Source organism: Oncorhynchus mykiss, chromosome 28 (genome assembly GCF_057628025.1).
Source record: "Oncorhynchus mykiss isolate SJ-2025 chromosome 28, ASM5762802v1, whole genome shotgun sequence".
Lineage (NCBI taxonomy): Eukaryota > Metazoa > Chordata > Actinopteri > Salmoniformes > Salmonidae > Oncorhynchus > Oncorhynchus mykiss.
The window spans coordinates 32,102,181-32,116,025 of record NC_143049.1 but is presented as its reverse complement, the minus strand read 5'-3'; the positions used below and the strand labels follow the sequence as shown (position 1 = coordinate 32,116,025).

Below are 13,845 nucleotides of genomic sequence, written 5' to 3'. Positions count from 1 at the left end.
TCCCCCGGCTGCACAGCTCCCCCGGCTCCACAGCTCCCCCGGCTGCACAGCTCCCCCGGCTGCACAGCTCCCCCGGCTCCACAGCTCCCCCGGCAGCACAGCTCCCCCGGCAGCACAGCTCCCCCGGCTGCACAGCTCCCCCGGCTGCACAGCTCCCCCGGCTGCACAGCTCCCCCGGCTCCACAGCTCCCCCGGCAGCACAGCTCCCCCGGCAGCACAGCTCCCCCGGCAGCACAGCTCCCCCGGCAGCACAGCTCCCCCGGCAGCACAGCTCCCCCGGCTCCACAGCTCCCCCGGCAGCACAGCTCCCCCGGCAGCACAGCTCCCCCGGCAGCACAGCTCCCCCGGCTCCACAGCTCCCCCGGCAGCACAGCTCCCCCGGCTCCACAGCTCCCCCGGCAGCACAGCTCCCCCGGCAGCACAGCTCCCCCGGCAGCACAGCTCCCCCGGCTGCACAGCTCCCCCGGCTGCACAGCTCCCCCGGCTGCACAGCTCCCCCGGCTCCACAGCTCCCCCGGCAGCACAGCTCCCCCGGCAGCACAGCTCCCCCGGCTCCACAGCTCCCCCGGCAGCACAGCTCCCCCGGCAGCACAGCTCCCCCGGCTGCACAGCTCCCCCGGCTGCACAGCTCCCCCGGCTGCACAGCTCCCCCGGCAGCACAGCTCCCCCGGCTGCACAGCTCCCCCGGCTGCACAGCTCCCCCGGCTGCACAGCTCCCCCGGCTGCACAGCTCCCCCGGCTCCACAGCTCCCCCGGCAGCACAGCTCCCCCGGCAGCACAGCTCCCCCGGCTGCACAGCTCCCCCGGCAGCACAGCTCCCCCGGCAGCACAGCTCCCCCGGCTCCACAGCTCCCCCGGCTCCACAGCTCCCCTGGCAGCACAGCTCCCCTGGCAGCACAGCTCCCCCGGCAGCACAGCTCCCCCGGCTCCACAGCTCCCCCGGCTCCACAGCTCCCCCGGCAGCACAGCTCCCCCGGCAGCACAGCTCCCCCGGCAGCACAGCTCCCCCGGCAGCACAGCTCCCCCGGCAGCACAGCTCCCCCGGCAGCACAGCTCCCCCGGCAGCACAGCTCCCCCGGCTCCACAGATTTTTATTCATTCACATTTGATGTGTAGTTTTCTATAGAACGCTTCAGTCACACAATTCACTCTATTTAATTTAATTAAGTCATTGCATTAATGGCTGATCCGTTAATCAAGCCAGTCAAATGTGCTTCTTTGTTTATGCACAAAACAAAACAGATATTATGATGTCTAATCTATGAGAAGTTTAATTTACAATAACCCTCTATAGTTGTAGTTGGTGCCACACGGAAACATACCACACTGCCTTTACAGAGCCTTCACAAAGTATTCACACCCCTTGACTTATTCCACATTTTGTTGTTACAGCCTGAATTCATGGATCCCCCCCCCCCCTACATCCATCTACACACAATACCCCATAATAACAAAGTGAAAACATGTTTTTTAGAATTTGTTGCAGATTTATTTAAAATTAAATACAGAAGTATCTAATTTAAATAAATATTATTACCCCTTATTCAATGTTAGAATCAGCTTTGGTAGTGATTACAGCTGTGAGTTTTTCTGGTTCAGGCTCCTGGATTGTACAATATTTGCCCATTTTATTCTCTTCAAGCTCTTTCAAATTGGTTGTTGATCATTGCTAGATAACCATTTTCAAGTCTTGCCATAGATTTTCAAGCAGATTTAAGTTAAAACTGTAACTCGGCCACTCAGGAACATTCACTGTCTTGGTAAGCAACTCCTGTGTAGATTTAGACTTGTGTTTTAGGTTATTGTCCTGCTGAAAGGGGAATTCATCTTCCAGTATCTGTTAGAAAGCAGACTGGAGGTTTTCTTCTAGGATTTTGCCTATGCATAGCTCCATTCTGTAAATGTTTTATCCTGAAAAACTCCCCTGTCCTTAACGATTACAAGTATACCCATAACATGATGCAGCCACCGGTATGCTTGAAAATATGGAAAGTATTCACACCCCTTTTTAGACATTTTGGTGGTTCTGGGCCTAAATTTAAAATAGATTATTTAGAGATTTGTTGTTACTGGCCTACACACAATACCCCATTGGTCCAAGCACACCAAGACAGTCGTGAAGATGGCATGACAAAACCTATTCCCTCTCAGGAGGCTGAAAAGATTTGGCATGGGTCCTCAGATCCTCAAAAGGTTTTACAGCTGCGCCTTCGAGAGCGTTCTGGCGGGTTGTATCACTGCCTGATATGGCAACTGTTCGGCCTTCGACCGTAAGGCACTACAGAGGGTAGTGCGTACGACCCAGTACATCACTGGGGCCAAACTTCCTGCCGTCCAGGACCTCTATACCAGGCGGTGTCAGAGGAAGGCCCCAGCCACCCTAGTCATAGATTATTCTCTCTGCTACCACATGGCAAGCGATACCGGAGCGCCAAGTCTAGGTCCAAGAGGCTTCTTAACAGCTTCCACCCCCAAGCCGTAAGACTCCTGAACAGCTAATCAAAGGGCTACCCAGACTATCTGCATCAACGCTGCTGCTACTCTATTATCTATGCATAGTCACTTTAAAAACTCTACCTACATGTACATATTAACTCGACTAACCGGTGCCCCCGCACATTGACTCTGTACCAGCACCCCCTGTATATAGCCTCCACATTGACTCTGTACCGGTACTCCCTGTATAAAGCCTCCACATTGACTCTGTACCAGCATCCCCTGTATAAAGCCCCGCTGTTGTTATTTACTGCTGCTCTTTAATTATTTGTTAATCTTATCTCATACTTTTCTTTTAGGTATTTTCTTAACTGCATTGTTGGTTAAGGGCTTGTAAGCATTTCACTGTTAGGTCTACACCCGTTGTATTCGGCGCATGTGACAAATAACATTTTGATATGATTTAATGTGAAAGTGGAATTATGTTTTTACAAATTTTTACAAATTAATTAAAAATGAAAAGCTGAAATGTCTTGAGTAAATATGTGTTCAATCCCTTTGTTATGGTGTCTTGTTGCAAACAGGAGGAATATTTTAGAATATTTGTTATTATGTACAGGCTTCTTTCTTTTCACTCTGTCAATTAGAGTAGTATTGTGGAGTAACTACGACGTTCTTGGTGTTTTAGAGTTTAATGGCTGTGACAGTAGAACACTAAGTGTTTTATAGTCACGACTGGCCTCATGGTGAAATGAGGGCAGTCGTGTGATTTCCTTTCTTTCCGTCCACTGAGTGGGGAAGGATGCCTGTATATTTGCAGTGTCTGGATGTATTGATACACCATCCAAAGTGTCATTAATAACTTCACCATGCTCAAAGGGATGTTCAATGTTTTATTTTTTATTTTTTTTACTCCTCTACCAATAACTTCCCTACTTTGCGAGGCATTGGAAAACCTCCCTGGTCTTTGCGTTGAATTTGTGTTTGGAATTCACTGCTCAACTGAGGGATCTTACAGATAATTGTATGTGTGGTTGTCATTCAAAAATAATGTTTTTGAAGGCGTTGTAGAAACCATCAGATAAGACCACAAAATAATTTATGTTTGTAGACTCCAACTGTTCACTGTTGTATAATGGGAGTCATTTGAGTTCAGTCAGACAGAGCAGCTCCTACCCTATAACAGAGAGAGAGAGGGAGAGATATTCTTATCCCCTGAGGAGCTGACAGAATGAGACAGCCCCATGACTCTAGTGCCTCCACAACCAGTGTTCTTATTGTGTCCCATCTCCTCCCTCTAACCCCCCATCTCCTCCCCTAACCCCCCATCTCCTCCCCTAACCCCCCATCTCCTCCCACCACCCCCCATCTCCTCCCACCACCCCCATCTCCTCCCCCAACCCCCCATCTCCTCCCACCACCCCCCATCTCCTCCCCTAAACCCCCCTCTCCTCCCACCACCCCCCATCTCCTCCCACCACCCCCATCTCCTCCCCTAACCCCCATCTCCTCCCCCAACCCCCCATCTCCCCCCTCTAACCCCCCATCTCCTCCCCTAACCCCCATCTCCCCTCCTCTAACCTCCCATCTCCTCCTCTAACCCCCCCATCTCCTCCCCTAACCCCCCATCTCCTCCCCTAACCCCCCATCTCCCCCCTCTAACCCCCCATCTCCCCTCCTCTAACCTCCCATCTCCTCCCCCTCACGCTCCCCCACCCACACCCGATCTCCTCCCTCCACTCTCATGGGGTATATGTATATATATACAGCGCTCTGCTCTCTGAAGCATCGTTCCTAGGAAGAGTGAGTTTTCTGTGCTCAGGGTGGAGTTTAACAGCGGAGAATAGAGGAGCACTTTAGGACATTGCTTCTTCTATGTAGTCTATACAGGGGATGGAAGATGCTTCTAACACTTGTCAGTTAGTACTTAAGTTACTCAGTATTCTAGTTTTAAGTTACTCAGTATTCTAGTTTTAAGTTACTCAGTTAGTACTTTAATTTGGTCCCAGGTCCTACAGATCCTGAGTTTTTTGCGGGTAGTGCAGTAGCATTATGGGGGCACGGTTGTGCACTGTTAGGTGGACGCCAGATGGAGAGTGTCTAGAATGTGTGTGAGTTCCCGGTGTGATCTCTGCATGTCTGTGACAGTGTATTTGATTTGATCTGTGTGAGGATATGCCTACTAACGTGTGTGTATTCCAGTCAGCTGTCGTCTGAGATAAATACGTGTCGTGGGGAGCTGTCATCCATGGAGCAGGAGCTGCAGAGGCTGCGGAGAGACACCAGTATGAATTCCTCCCAGCTCAGCTACGTGGAGGAGACCCTGCAGAAGACCCAGGGCCTACTGGAGGAGAAGAACAACACGGGTAGGACACTGGGGGGTGGGGGGGGGGGGTATTTTAGATCCTTCCATTTTTCTTAATTTCTTCATTCATTAGGGCCCATTTCCTTTAGACTTCTGTGATTCTAGAACTGAACTGAACAAATAACGTTCGTTGTGGAAACCCTCTCCACCCCTTCTCCTCCCCTTCTCCTCCCCTTCTCTTCCCCTTCTCTTCCCCTTCTCCTCCCCCCTGCAGTTGTGGACTTGGAGGAGAAGCTCCACTGCTGTGAGGAGGACAGGCGGACCTCTGTGCAGCATGTGAAGGATCTGGAGGGACAGCTACAGGAGGTGCGCGATGAGATGCACAACACCCTAGAGAAACTACAGGAGCTGAGAGACCTGTTACAGGCCTCGCAGCTTGGCGCAGATGAACGACAGATTTCATTGGAGAAACTGTCCGCCGAGCTCAGGTGAGCCTCTCTGCCAACCGCCCGACACACACACACACACACACACACACACACACACACACACACACACACACACACACACACACACACACACACACACACACACCCCATGACCGTTGGTCTCCATTTGTTGCTTCATTGAAGAAGACAGGTTTCCCCTCAAACCTTTAGGAAATGCTTCTTAAACAAAATCATCTCCAAACAGACAAGTCCCCCTCCCCAAGTACGGTCAGGGGAAAATGTAATAAAATGACTGCATGGCAATTTGAAGGTGAAGGTATTTCATTTCTAAAACCTATTTCATTACACATTTCATTGAAGAAGCGCTGCCAGCACACCGGAAGTAACACGTGCTGTCTATGGACAGTGTAACCATGGCAACCGCTGACCTGCCGAGCGCTGTGGATTTGTGTCTGCGACTTCGTTGACAGACCGGTTTGGGAAGGCTGGTTCCTAAGTCCTGCGTTTTGATTTGGTTTTAACACAATGAAAACATTCTTTGGTCAGATTTAATAATCTTTGATTTTGGATGACCTTGTTTGTCTTTTTACTGTGACTTTTTACTACATAAAAAAGGAAATATGATATGTGTAATATGTATATACTATATTTAAAAGTACATATTACGTACTGTGCATAACTTATTTGTTGAGAATTAGGTGCAATGCTGAAAACGTAGCTCCTATTTACACTGAATCCTGACGTGATCATCATCATCATCATCATCAAGGGAAAGCCTCCGTTTCAAGAGGAGGAGGCTAACTGTACTATACAGTGGCAGGCTGAGTTGGTCTCTGTCATTCATAATATGGATCATTCTATTTGTATTATTTATAGATTTCATAATGTATTGTTTTTATAATGTATAAATTGTGTATTCTTTTGAGGCTTTGTCGCAGTGCGGAGAACAAAGAGCAGTTGCTTTGGACACACACACACACACACACACACACACGGATATCAAGCACCCGTGATGAGTCATAAATCATTTGATACACATGATCTCTTTGTGTACATAGAGACACAGAACAGGATATTACATTTTACGTCCTGTTCTCCATTCCAAATACAATATCACTCTTGTCTGTCTGGTATGGAGTTAATGGCCTCTGTTTGATACCAACCAGCCACTTCATCTTTGGTAAACATCTTTGTCAAATACACAGTTGTCCCCCAGCCAACATGACTTGACAAGTTGACAGTGTCACCAACTGTCAAAGGGCACGCTCTAACCGGGTGTATGTCATGGGGATTACGTGGATCGTCTCTCATTCAAACATAATAACAACTACAGCAACACCTGATGATCTGTAAAATCCTATTGAACAGCTACTGTAACTCCTCCCCTCAGGCATGGATGCAGTAGTATTGAAGTTAAACTAAAGGCGTCAAAAAGACTACGTTCTGTGACTGAGTACAGGCTGTCTGAGGGGATCAGAATCACTTATCTGGGTCACACACTGATTCATCTCTCCTGGACAGAACTACCTAAACATGAACATCTGACCAAATTGCGTGAGATTTTTTGTTACGGGTTAACTGAGATTACACACTGACTAGTTATTTAGGGAGCAAGGTGATTTGTTGATCAGTGACTCGGACTGCGACGCAGTTAATCTCAAACGCACACAACATCTCTGCATTACAGTCGCAAGTGGTTTTCCTTTGATTCCCTCGTGTGTGTGTGAAACAAAATGCCCTTTACTCAGATGTGATCAGATAGAATATGCCCCTGGTGAACAGTGATTTCACAGCCCAAATATGTAGGAATAATTGAGTGCGGGTGTGTGATTTCACAGTTGTGCCGGTGCTTCTGGGTAGGTTCCCCAGCTCCACATAACATGCCTTCAGATCCACCGTGTGTGTGTGTGTGTGAGGCAACATTAACTGTGTGGCACGCCATAGTATATTTAATTTGAATGGCCAAAGTCTTAATGGATGGAATTATAATAAATAAGGCCTTTCTCTCTCTGTGTGTCTCCCTCCTCTTCCTCAGCTGGGCCAGTTGGACGTGGTCATCAGAGACCATACCCTGGAGATAGACAAAAAGGGTCAGTCCCTACAGCAGACTGGACCAGAGAAAGTGGTTAAAGACTGAGACAGACATCATAAAGGCCACATTACACTCATTTGGAGTTGTTGTTGGCCCTGGAAACCACATACTCTCCATTCTGGTATAGTGATAAATGTGAAGAGCTGTTGACTATCACCTCATGTTTTGTCTCTACAGGTGGAGTTTTTGAGTGACAGGTTAGACCTGCTAAAAGCACAACTACATGGGAAGGAGGATTCTTAGGAAGGTATGAGAGAGGGAGAGATGAGTTATGGTATTATTGTACTGCTGGAGGGAGAGATGAGTTATGGTATTATTATACTGATGAGGGAGAGATGAGTTACAGTATTATTGTACTGCTGGAGGGAGAGATTAGTTATGGTATTATTATACTGATGGATGGAGGGAGAGATGAGTTATGGTATTATTATACTGATGAGGGAGAGATGAGTTATGGTATTATTATACTGATGGATGGAGGGAGAGGTGAGTTATGGTATTATACTGATGAGGGAGAGATGAGTTATGGTATTATTGTACTGATGAGGGAGAGATGAGTTATGGTATTATTATACTGATGAGGGAGAGATGAGTTATGGTATTATTATACTGATGAGGGAGAGATGAGTTATGGTATTATACTGACGAGGGAGAGATGAGTTATGGTATTATTATACTGATTGATGGAGGGAGAGATGAGTTATGGTATTATACTGATGAGGGAGAGATGAGTTATGGTATTATTATACTGATGGATGGAGGGAGAGGTGAGTTATGGTATTATTGTACTGCTGGAGGGAGAGATGAGTTATGGTATTATTATACTGATGAATGGAGGGAGAGATTGATGGTTGCGTACCTGAAGTATTGTTCTGACAAAACACCACCAGTAACATCATAACATAATTTCATGGTGTTCAGTCTTCAGTTACCTTTCAGAACCATCTGAAACCATAAACTGGTCCCAGATCAGCTTCAGATATCTGATTTGACCATCTAGGAGTAGGCACCTTCTACCTGACCTTTGACCTATTGCTCCAGGACTCTGCAGCAGAGCCAGCACCTGTGTCTCGGGAGAGAACAACACAAGAACTCCAGAGGACGGTTGGGGAGCTGCAGGATACACTCGCTGGGAGAGCCTGTGCAGAGCAATGGAAAGCATCACCCAACATGCCAGGGGCAAGGCAAAACCTTCATTTTGTTGCTGTTTATAAAAGGACATACCCAAATGAAACCATGCATTCTTTCTGTGTTGTATCCATAACACAACAAAGTGTGGTATTTCTGTCAATTTTACTATGGCTAGAAGATGACCTGTGTGTTGTCTTCTATAGGTGGCACAGGTGTGTGGTCCAGGCAGAGGTCAGACTGCAAGCCACTGTCTCCTCTCTGCAGCTGGAGGAGAGAGAACGGCAGGTACAACAGGGCCCAACAACGGTCTTTGTAGTGTCTGTCAGTCGTTTTCTCTCTCTCTTTGTTTGTCAGTCTCTTTCTCTCTCTGTTGCTGTCTCTGTCTGTCTCCGTTTCTCTTTTTCTCTCTGTTGCCGTCTCTCTGTCTCTCTCCCTGTTGTTGTCTCTGTCTCTCTCTCTTTCTTTCTCTGTTGCTGTCTCTCTCTTTCTCTCTCTGTTGCTGTCTCTGACTGTCTCCGTTTCTCTTTCTCTCTCTGTTGCTGTCTCTGTCTGTCTCCGTCTCTCTTTCTCTCTGTTGTTGTCTCTGTCTCTCTCTGTTGCTGTCTCTCTTTCTCTCTCTGTTGCTGTCTCTCTCTCTTTCTCTCTCTGTTGCTGTCTGTCTCTCTCTCTGTTGCTGTCTCTCTCTCTCTCTGTTGCTGTCTCTGTCTGTCTCTCTTTCTCTCTCTGTTGCTGTCTCTCTTTCTCTCTCTGTTGCTGTCTGTCTTTCTCTCTCTGTTTCTGTCTGTCTCTTTTTCTCTCTGTTGCTGTCTCTCTCTTTCTTTCTATCTCTGTTGCTGTCTCTGTCTTTCTCTCTCTGTTTCTGTCTGTCTCTTTTTCTCTCTGTTGCTGTCTCTCTTTCTCTCTCTGTTGCTGTCTCTCTCACTCTCTTTTGTTTTCTTTCTTTGTCTGTCAGTCTGTCAGTCTCACACACAGTCACTATCTTTGTCTTTCTCCTCAGTTCCCTCTGTCTATCTCTACTGCTCTGCTCTTGGATATCAAATCTATTCCACAGTTCCTCTTTCACTTTGTTTCTCTTTTTTTCCCTAATCACCTGTTCTCTTTATTTCTGTAATCACCACTTATCTTACAGTGGGGCAAACAAGTATTTAGTCAGCCACCAAATGTGCAAGTTCTCCCACTTAAAAATATGAGAGAGGCCTGTAATTTTCATCATAGGTACACTTCAACTATGACAGACAAAATGAGAGAGAAAAAAATCCAGAAAATCACATTGTAGGATTTTTAATGAATTTATTTGCAAATTATGGTGGAAAATAAGTATTTGGTCACCTGCAAACAAGCAAGATTTCTGGCTCTCACAGGGGCACTCTGTTCAGAACGTTGACATCAGCAAACCGCTCACCCTCACATGGTCTGCGGTTTTGAGGCCGATTGGACTTAATGCCAAATTCTCTAAAACGACGTTGGAGGCAGTTTATGGTAGAGGAATGAACATTCAATTCTCTGGCAACAGCTCTGGTGGACATTCCTGCAGTCAACGTGCCAATTGCACCTTCCCTCAACTTGAGACGTCTGTGGCATTGTGTGACAAAAGTGAACATTTTAATGGTCTTTTATTGTCCCTAGCACAAGGTGCACCTGTGTAATGATCATGTGGTTTAATCAGCTTCTTGATATACCACACCTGTCAGGTTGATGGATTATCTTGGCAAAGGAGAAATGGTCATTAACAGGGATGTAATCACATTTCTGCACAACATTTTAGAGAAATAAGCTTTTTTTTTGCATCTGGAACATTTCTGGTATCTTTTATTTCACCTCATGAAACATGGGACCAACACTTTACATGTTGAGTTTTTATATTTTTGTTGAGTTTATTTTATTTGATACTGCAGTATATTTTATAATTATATAATTTTGCTCAGTTTGTGAAACTGTTGAATGGTGGTGTTCTTCTTTACTCCCAGCAGCAGGAGTGACAGATCTCTTCCCTCCTCCAGTACCTCCGAGATGGAATCCATCAGTGCCGTCCGCACCACTGAAACTACCTCAACTAGCCTCTCCAGACAGTCCAGGTACATTCTACAATAGCATTATGGTACACCAAGTATGTGGACATCCCTTCAAATGAGTTGATTTGGCTATTTCAGCCACACCCGCTGCTGACAGGTGTATAAAATCGAGCATGCAGCCATGTAATCGCCGTAGACAAACATTGGCAGTAGGATGGCCTGTACTGAAGAGCTCAGTGACTTTCAACGTGGCACCATCATAGGATGTCACCTTTCCAACAAGTCAGTTTGTCATATTTCTATCCTGCTAGAGATGCCCCGGTCAACTGTAAGTGCTGTTATTGTGAAGTGGAAATGTCTTGGAGCAGCAACATCTCAGCTGCGAAGTAGTAGGCCAAACAAGCTCCCAGAACGGGACCGCCATGTGCTGAAGCGCGTAAAAATTGTCTGTCCTCAGTTGCGACACCCACTACCGAGTTCTGTACTGCCTCTTGAAGCAACACCAGCACAATAACTGTTTGTTGGGAGCTTCATGAAATGGGTTTCCATGGCCGAGCAGCCTCACACAAGCCTAAGATCCCCATGTGCGTTGCCAAGCGTCGGTTGGTGTGGCGTAAGGTCGGCACCATTGGAATCTGGAGCAGTGGAAACGCCTTCTCAGGAGTGATGAATCAAGCTTCACCATCTGGCAGTCCGACGGACGAATCTGGTTTTGGCGGATGCCAGGATAACACTACTTTCCCCAATGCATATTGCCAACTATGAAGTTTGGTGGAGGAGGAATAATGGTCTGGGCCTATTTTTTCATCGTTCGAGCTAGGCCCCATAGTTACAGTGAAGGGAAATCCTACCCCATAGTGACTTTCTAGACGATTCTGTACTTCCAACTTTGACAACAGTTTGGAGAAGGCCCTTTCATGTTTCAGCATGTCGGTGTCCCTGTGCACAAAGCGAGGTCCATACAGAAATGATTTGTCTATCGGTGTGGAAGAACTTGACTGTCCTGCACAGAGCCCTGACCTCAACCACATCGAACACCTTTGGGATGAATTGGAACGCTGACTGCGAGACAGACCTAATCGCCCAACATCAGTGCACAACCTCACTAATTCTCTCTCTCGCCTCTCGCCTCTCGCTCTTTCTCTTCCCTATTCCTCCCCAGCTTGTGTAGCTCCAGTAAGACGTTCACGGGTCGCCACTGGCCCATCGCCCAGCCCCCCCCCCTGAAGAGGAGACGGGGCCGGTCATGTCGGGCCCCCCTCCAGCCCCCCAACCCTGAGATCCCCCCTCCTCACCAGCCAGACCCCCACCACCTCCCAGAGCCCCCCATCCCCCTGCCGGGGCTCCACTCCACGGACCAAGGTGGTCAGCTGTCCCACCTGAAGAGCTCAATCAGTAGCTACTTTGGGGTGGCAGGCCGCCTGGAGTGCGGGGAGAAGTACCGCATCCTAGCTCGCCGGGTCACCCTGGACGGCAAGGTTCAATACCTGGTGGAGTGGGAGGGCGTCACTGCCTCCTAAACTTGTCGTAGCGCTTACGTAGTTTATTACACATACGTAGCTCTTAACATGTTTACACAGCGTTTAAAAAGCATTGTAAACTGGGTGGTTCTGAATGCTGATTGGCTGAAAGCTGTGGTATATCAGGCCGTATACCACGGGTATGACACATTTATTTTTACTGCTCTAACTACATTGGTGACCAGTTTATAATAGCAATAAGGCACCTCGGGGGTTTGTGGTATATGAACAGCCTAAGAACAGCCCTAAGCCGTGGTATATTGGCCATACACCACGCCCCCTCTGCTTAATTGCACTCTTCTTCTGAGATCGGGCTTCCCCGTGTTGCCCAGTCTGGAACGGCGCTTGCGTTTCCAGTGATATGGTCTTTCTGTGACTTGTCTTTTGTGTTTCAGATCTGTTTCGGTTTTGTAAACTGAAGAGGTTAAGAGATCAGCTTTGGCAGAATGTAAAATGAATGGGGTTTAGAGTGGCTAGGTAGGGGGTGTGAATGGGGTTTAGAGTGGCTAGGTAGGGGGTGTGAATGGGGTTTAGAGTGGCTAGGTAGGGGGTGTGAATGGGGTTTAGAGTGGCTAGGTAGGGGGTGTGAATGGGGTTTAGAGTGGCTAGGTAGGGGGTGTGAATGGGGTTTAGAGTGGCTAGGTAGGGGGTGTGAATGGGGTTTAGAGTGGCTAGGTAGGGGGTGTGAATGGGGTTTAGAGTGGCTAGGTAGGGGGTGTGAATGGGGTTTAGAGTGGCTAGGTAGGTGGTGTGAATGGGGTTTAGAGTGGCTAGGTAGGTGGTGTGAATGGGGTTTAGAGTGGCTATGTAGGGGGTGTGAATGGGGTTTAGAGTGGCTAGGTAGGTGGTGTGAATGGGGTTTAGAGTGGCTAGGTAGGGGGTGTGAATGGGGTTTAGAGTGGCTAGGTAGGGGGTGTGAATGGGGTTTAGAGTGGCTAGGTAGGTGGTGTGAATGGGGTTTAGAGTGGCTAGGTAGGGGGTGTGAATGGGGTTTAGAGTGGCTAGGTAGGTGGTGTGAATGGGGTTTAGAGTGGCTAGGTAGGGGGTGTGAATGGGGTTTAGAGTGGCTAGGTAGGGGGTGTGAATGGGGTTTAGAGTGGCTAGGTAGGGGGTGTGAATGGGGTTTAGAGTGGCTAGGTAGGGGGTGTGAATGGGGTTTAGAGTGGCTAGGTAGGGGGTGTGAATGGGGTTTAGAGTGGCTAGGTAGGGGTGTGAATGGGGTTTAGAGTGGCTAGGTAGGGGGTGTGAATGGGGTTTAGAGTGGCTAGGTAGGGGGTGTGAATGGGGTTTAGAGTGGCTAGGTAGGTGGTGTGAATGGTGTTTAGAGTGGCTAGGTAGGGGGTGTGAATGGGGTTTAGAGTGGCTAGGTAGGGGTGTGAATGGGGTTTAGAGTGGCTAGGTAGGGGTGTGAATGGGGTTTAGAGTGGCTAGGTAGGGGGTGTGAATGGGGTTTAGAGTGGCTAGGTAGGTGGTGTGAATGGGGTTTAGAGTGGCTAGGTAGGGGGTGTGAATGGGGTTTAGAGTGGCTAGGTAGGGGGTGTGAATGGGGTTTAGAGTGGCTAGGTAGGTGGTGTGAATGGGGTTTAGAGTGGCTATGTAGGGGGTGTGAATGGGGTTTAGAGTGGCTAGGTAGGTGGTGTGAATGGGGTTTAGAGTGGCTAGGTAGGGGGTGTGAATGGGGTTTAGAGTGGCTAGGTAGGGGGTGTGAATGGGGTTTAGAGTGGCTAGGTAGGTGGTGTGAATGGGGTTTAGAGTGGCTAGGTAGGTGGTGTGAATGGGGTTTAGAGTGGCTAGGTAGGGGGTGTGAATGGGGTTTAGAGTGGCTAGGTAGGGGGTGTGAATGGGGTTTAGAGTGGCTAGGTAGGGGGTGTGAATGGGGTTTAGAGTGGCTAGGTAGGTG

The 13,845-nt window shown here is 48.1% G+C and overlaps 2 protein-coding genes across 3 annotated transcripts; both read left to right on the top strand.

Annotated features, from left to right (window-relative positions):
* The first annotated feature begins 4,218 nt into the window (after positions 1–4,218).
* LOC118944807 (cytoskeletal protein Sojo-like) lies at positions 4,219–7,200 on the top strand. 2 transcript variants are annotated; one of them, XM_090225071.1, is made up of 4 exons: positions 4,219–4,543; positions 4,639–4,802; positions 5,016–5,229; positions 5,551–7,200. In XM_090225071.1, exons 2-4 carry the CDS (start codon positions 4,685–4,687, stop codon positions 5,615–5,617), a joined length of 399 nt encoding a protein of 132 aa, XP_090081197.1. In that variant the 5' UTR covers positions 4,219–4,543; positions 4,639–4,684; the 3' UTR covers positions 5,618–7,200. The 2 variants fall into 2 exon arrangements, with proteins under 2 accessions (XP_090081197.1, XP_090081196.1); XM_090225070.1 differs by having other exon boundaries at positions 4,219–4,547.
* A 2,807-nt stretch (positions 7,201–10,007) lies between these two features.
* Positions 10,008–13,319, top strand: LOC149970829 (metal-response element-binding transcription factor 2-like). Its single transcript, XM_090225069.1, has 2 exons — positions 10,008–10,488; positions 11,588–13,319. Exons 1-2 carry the CDS (start codon positions 10,355–10,357, stop codon positions 11,943–11,945), a joined length of 492 nt encoding a protein of 163 aa, XP_090081195.1. The 5' UTR covers positions 10,008–10,354; the 3' UTR covers positions 11,946–13,319.
* The last annotated feature ends 526 nt before the right edge of the window (positions 13,320–13,845 follow it).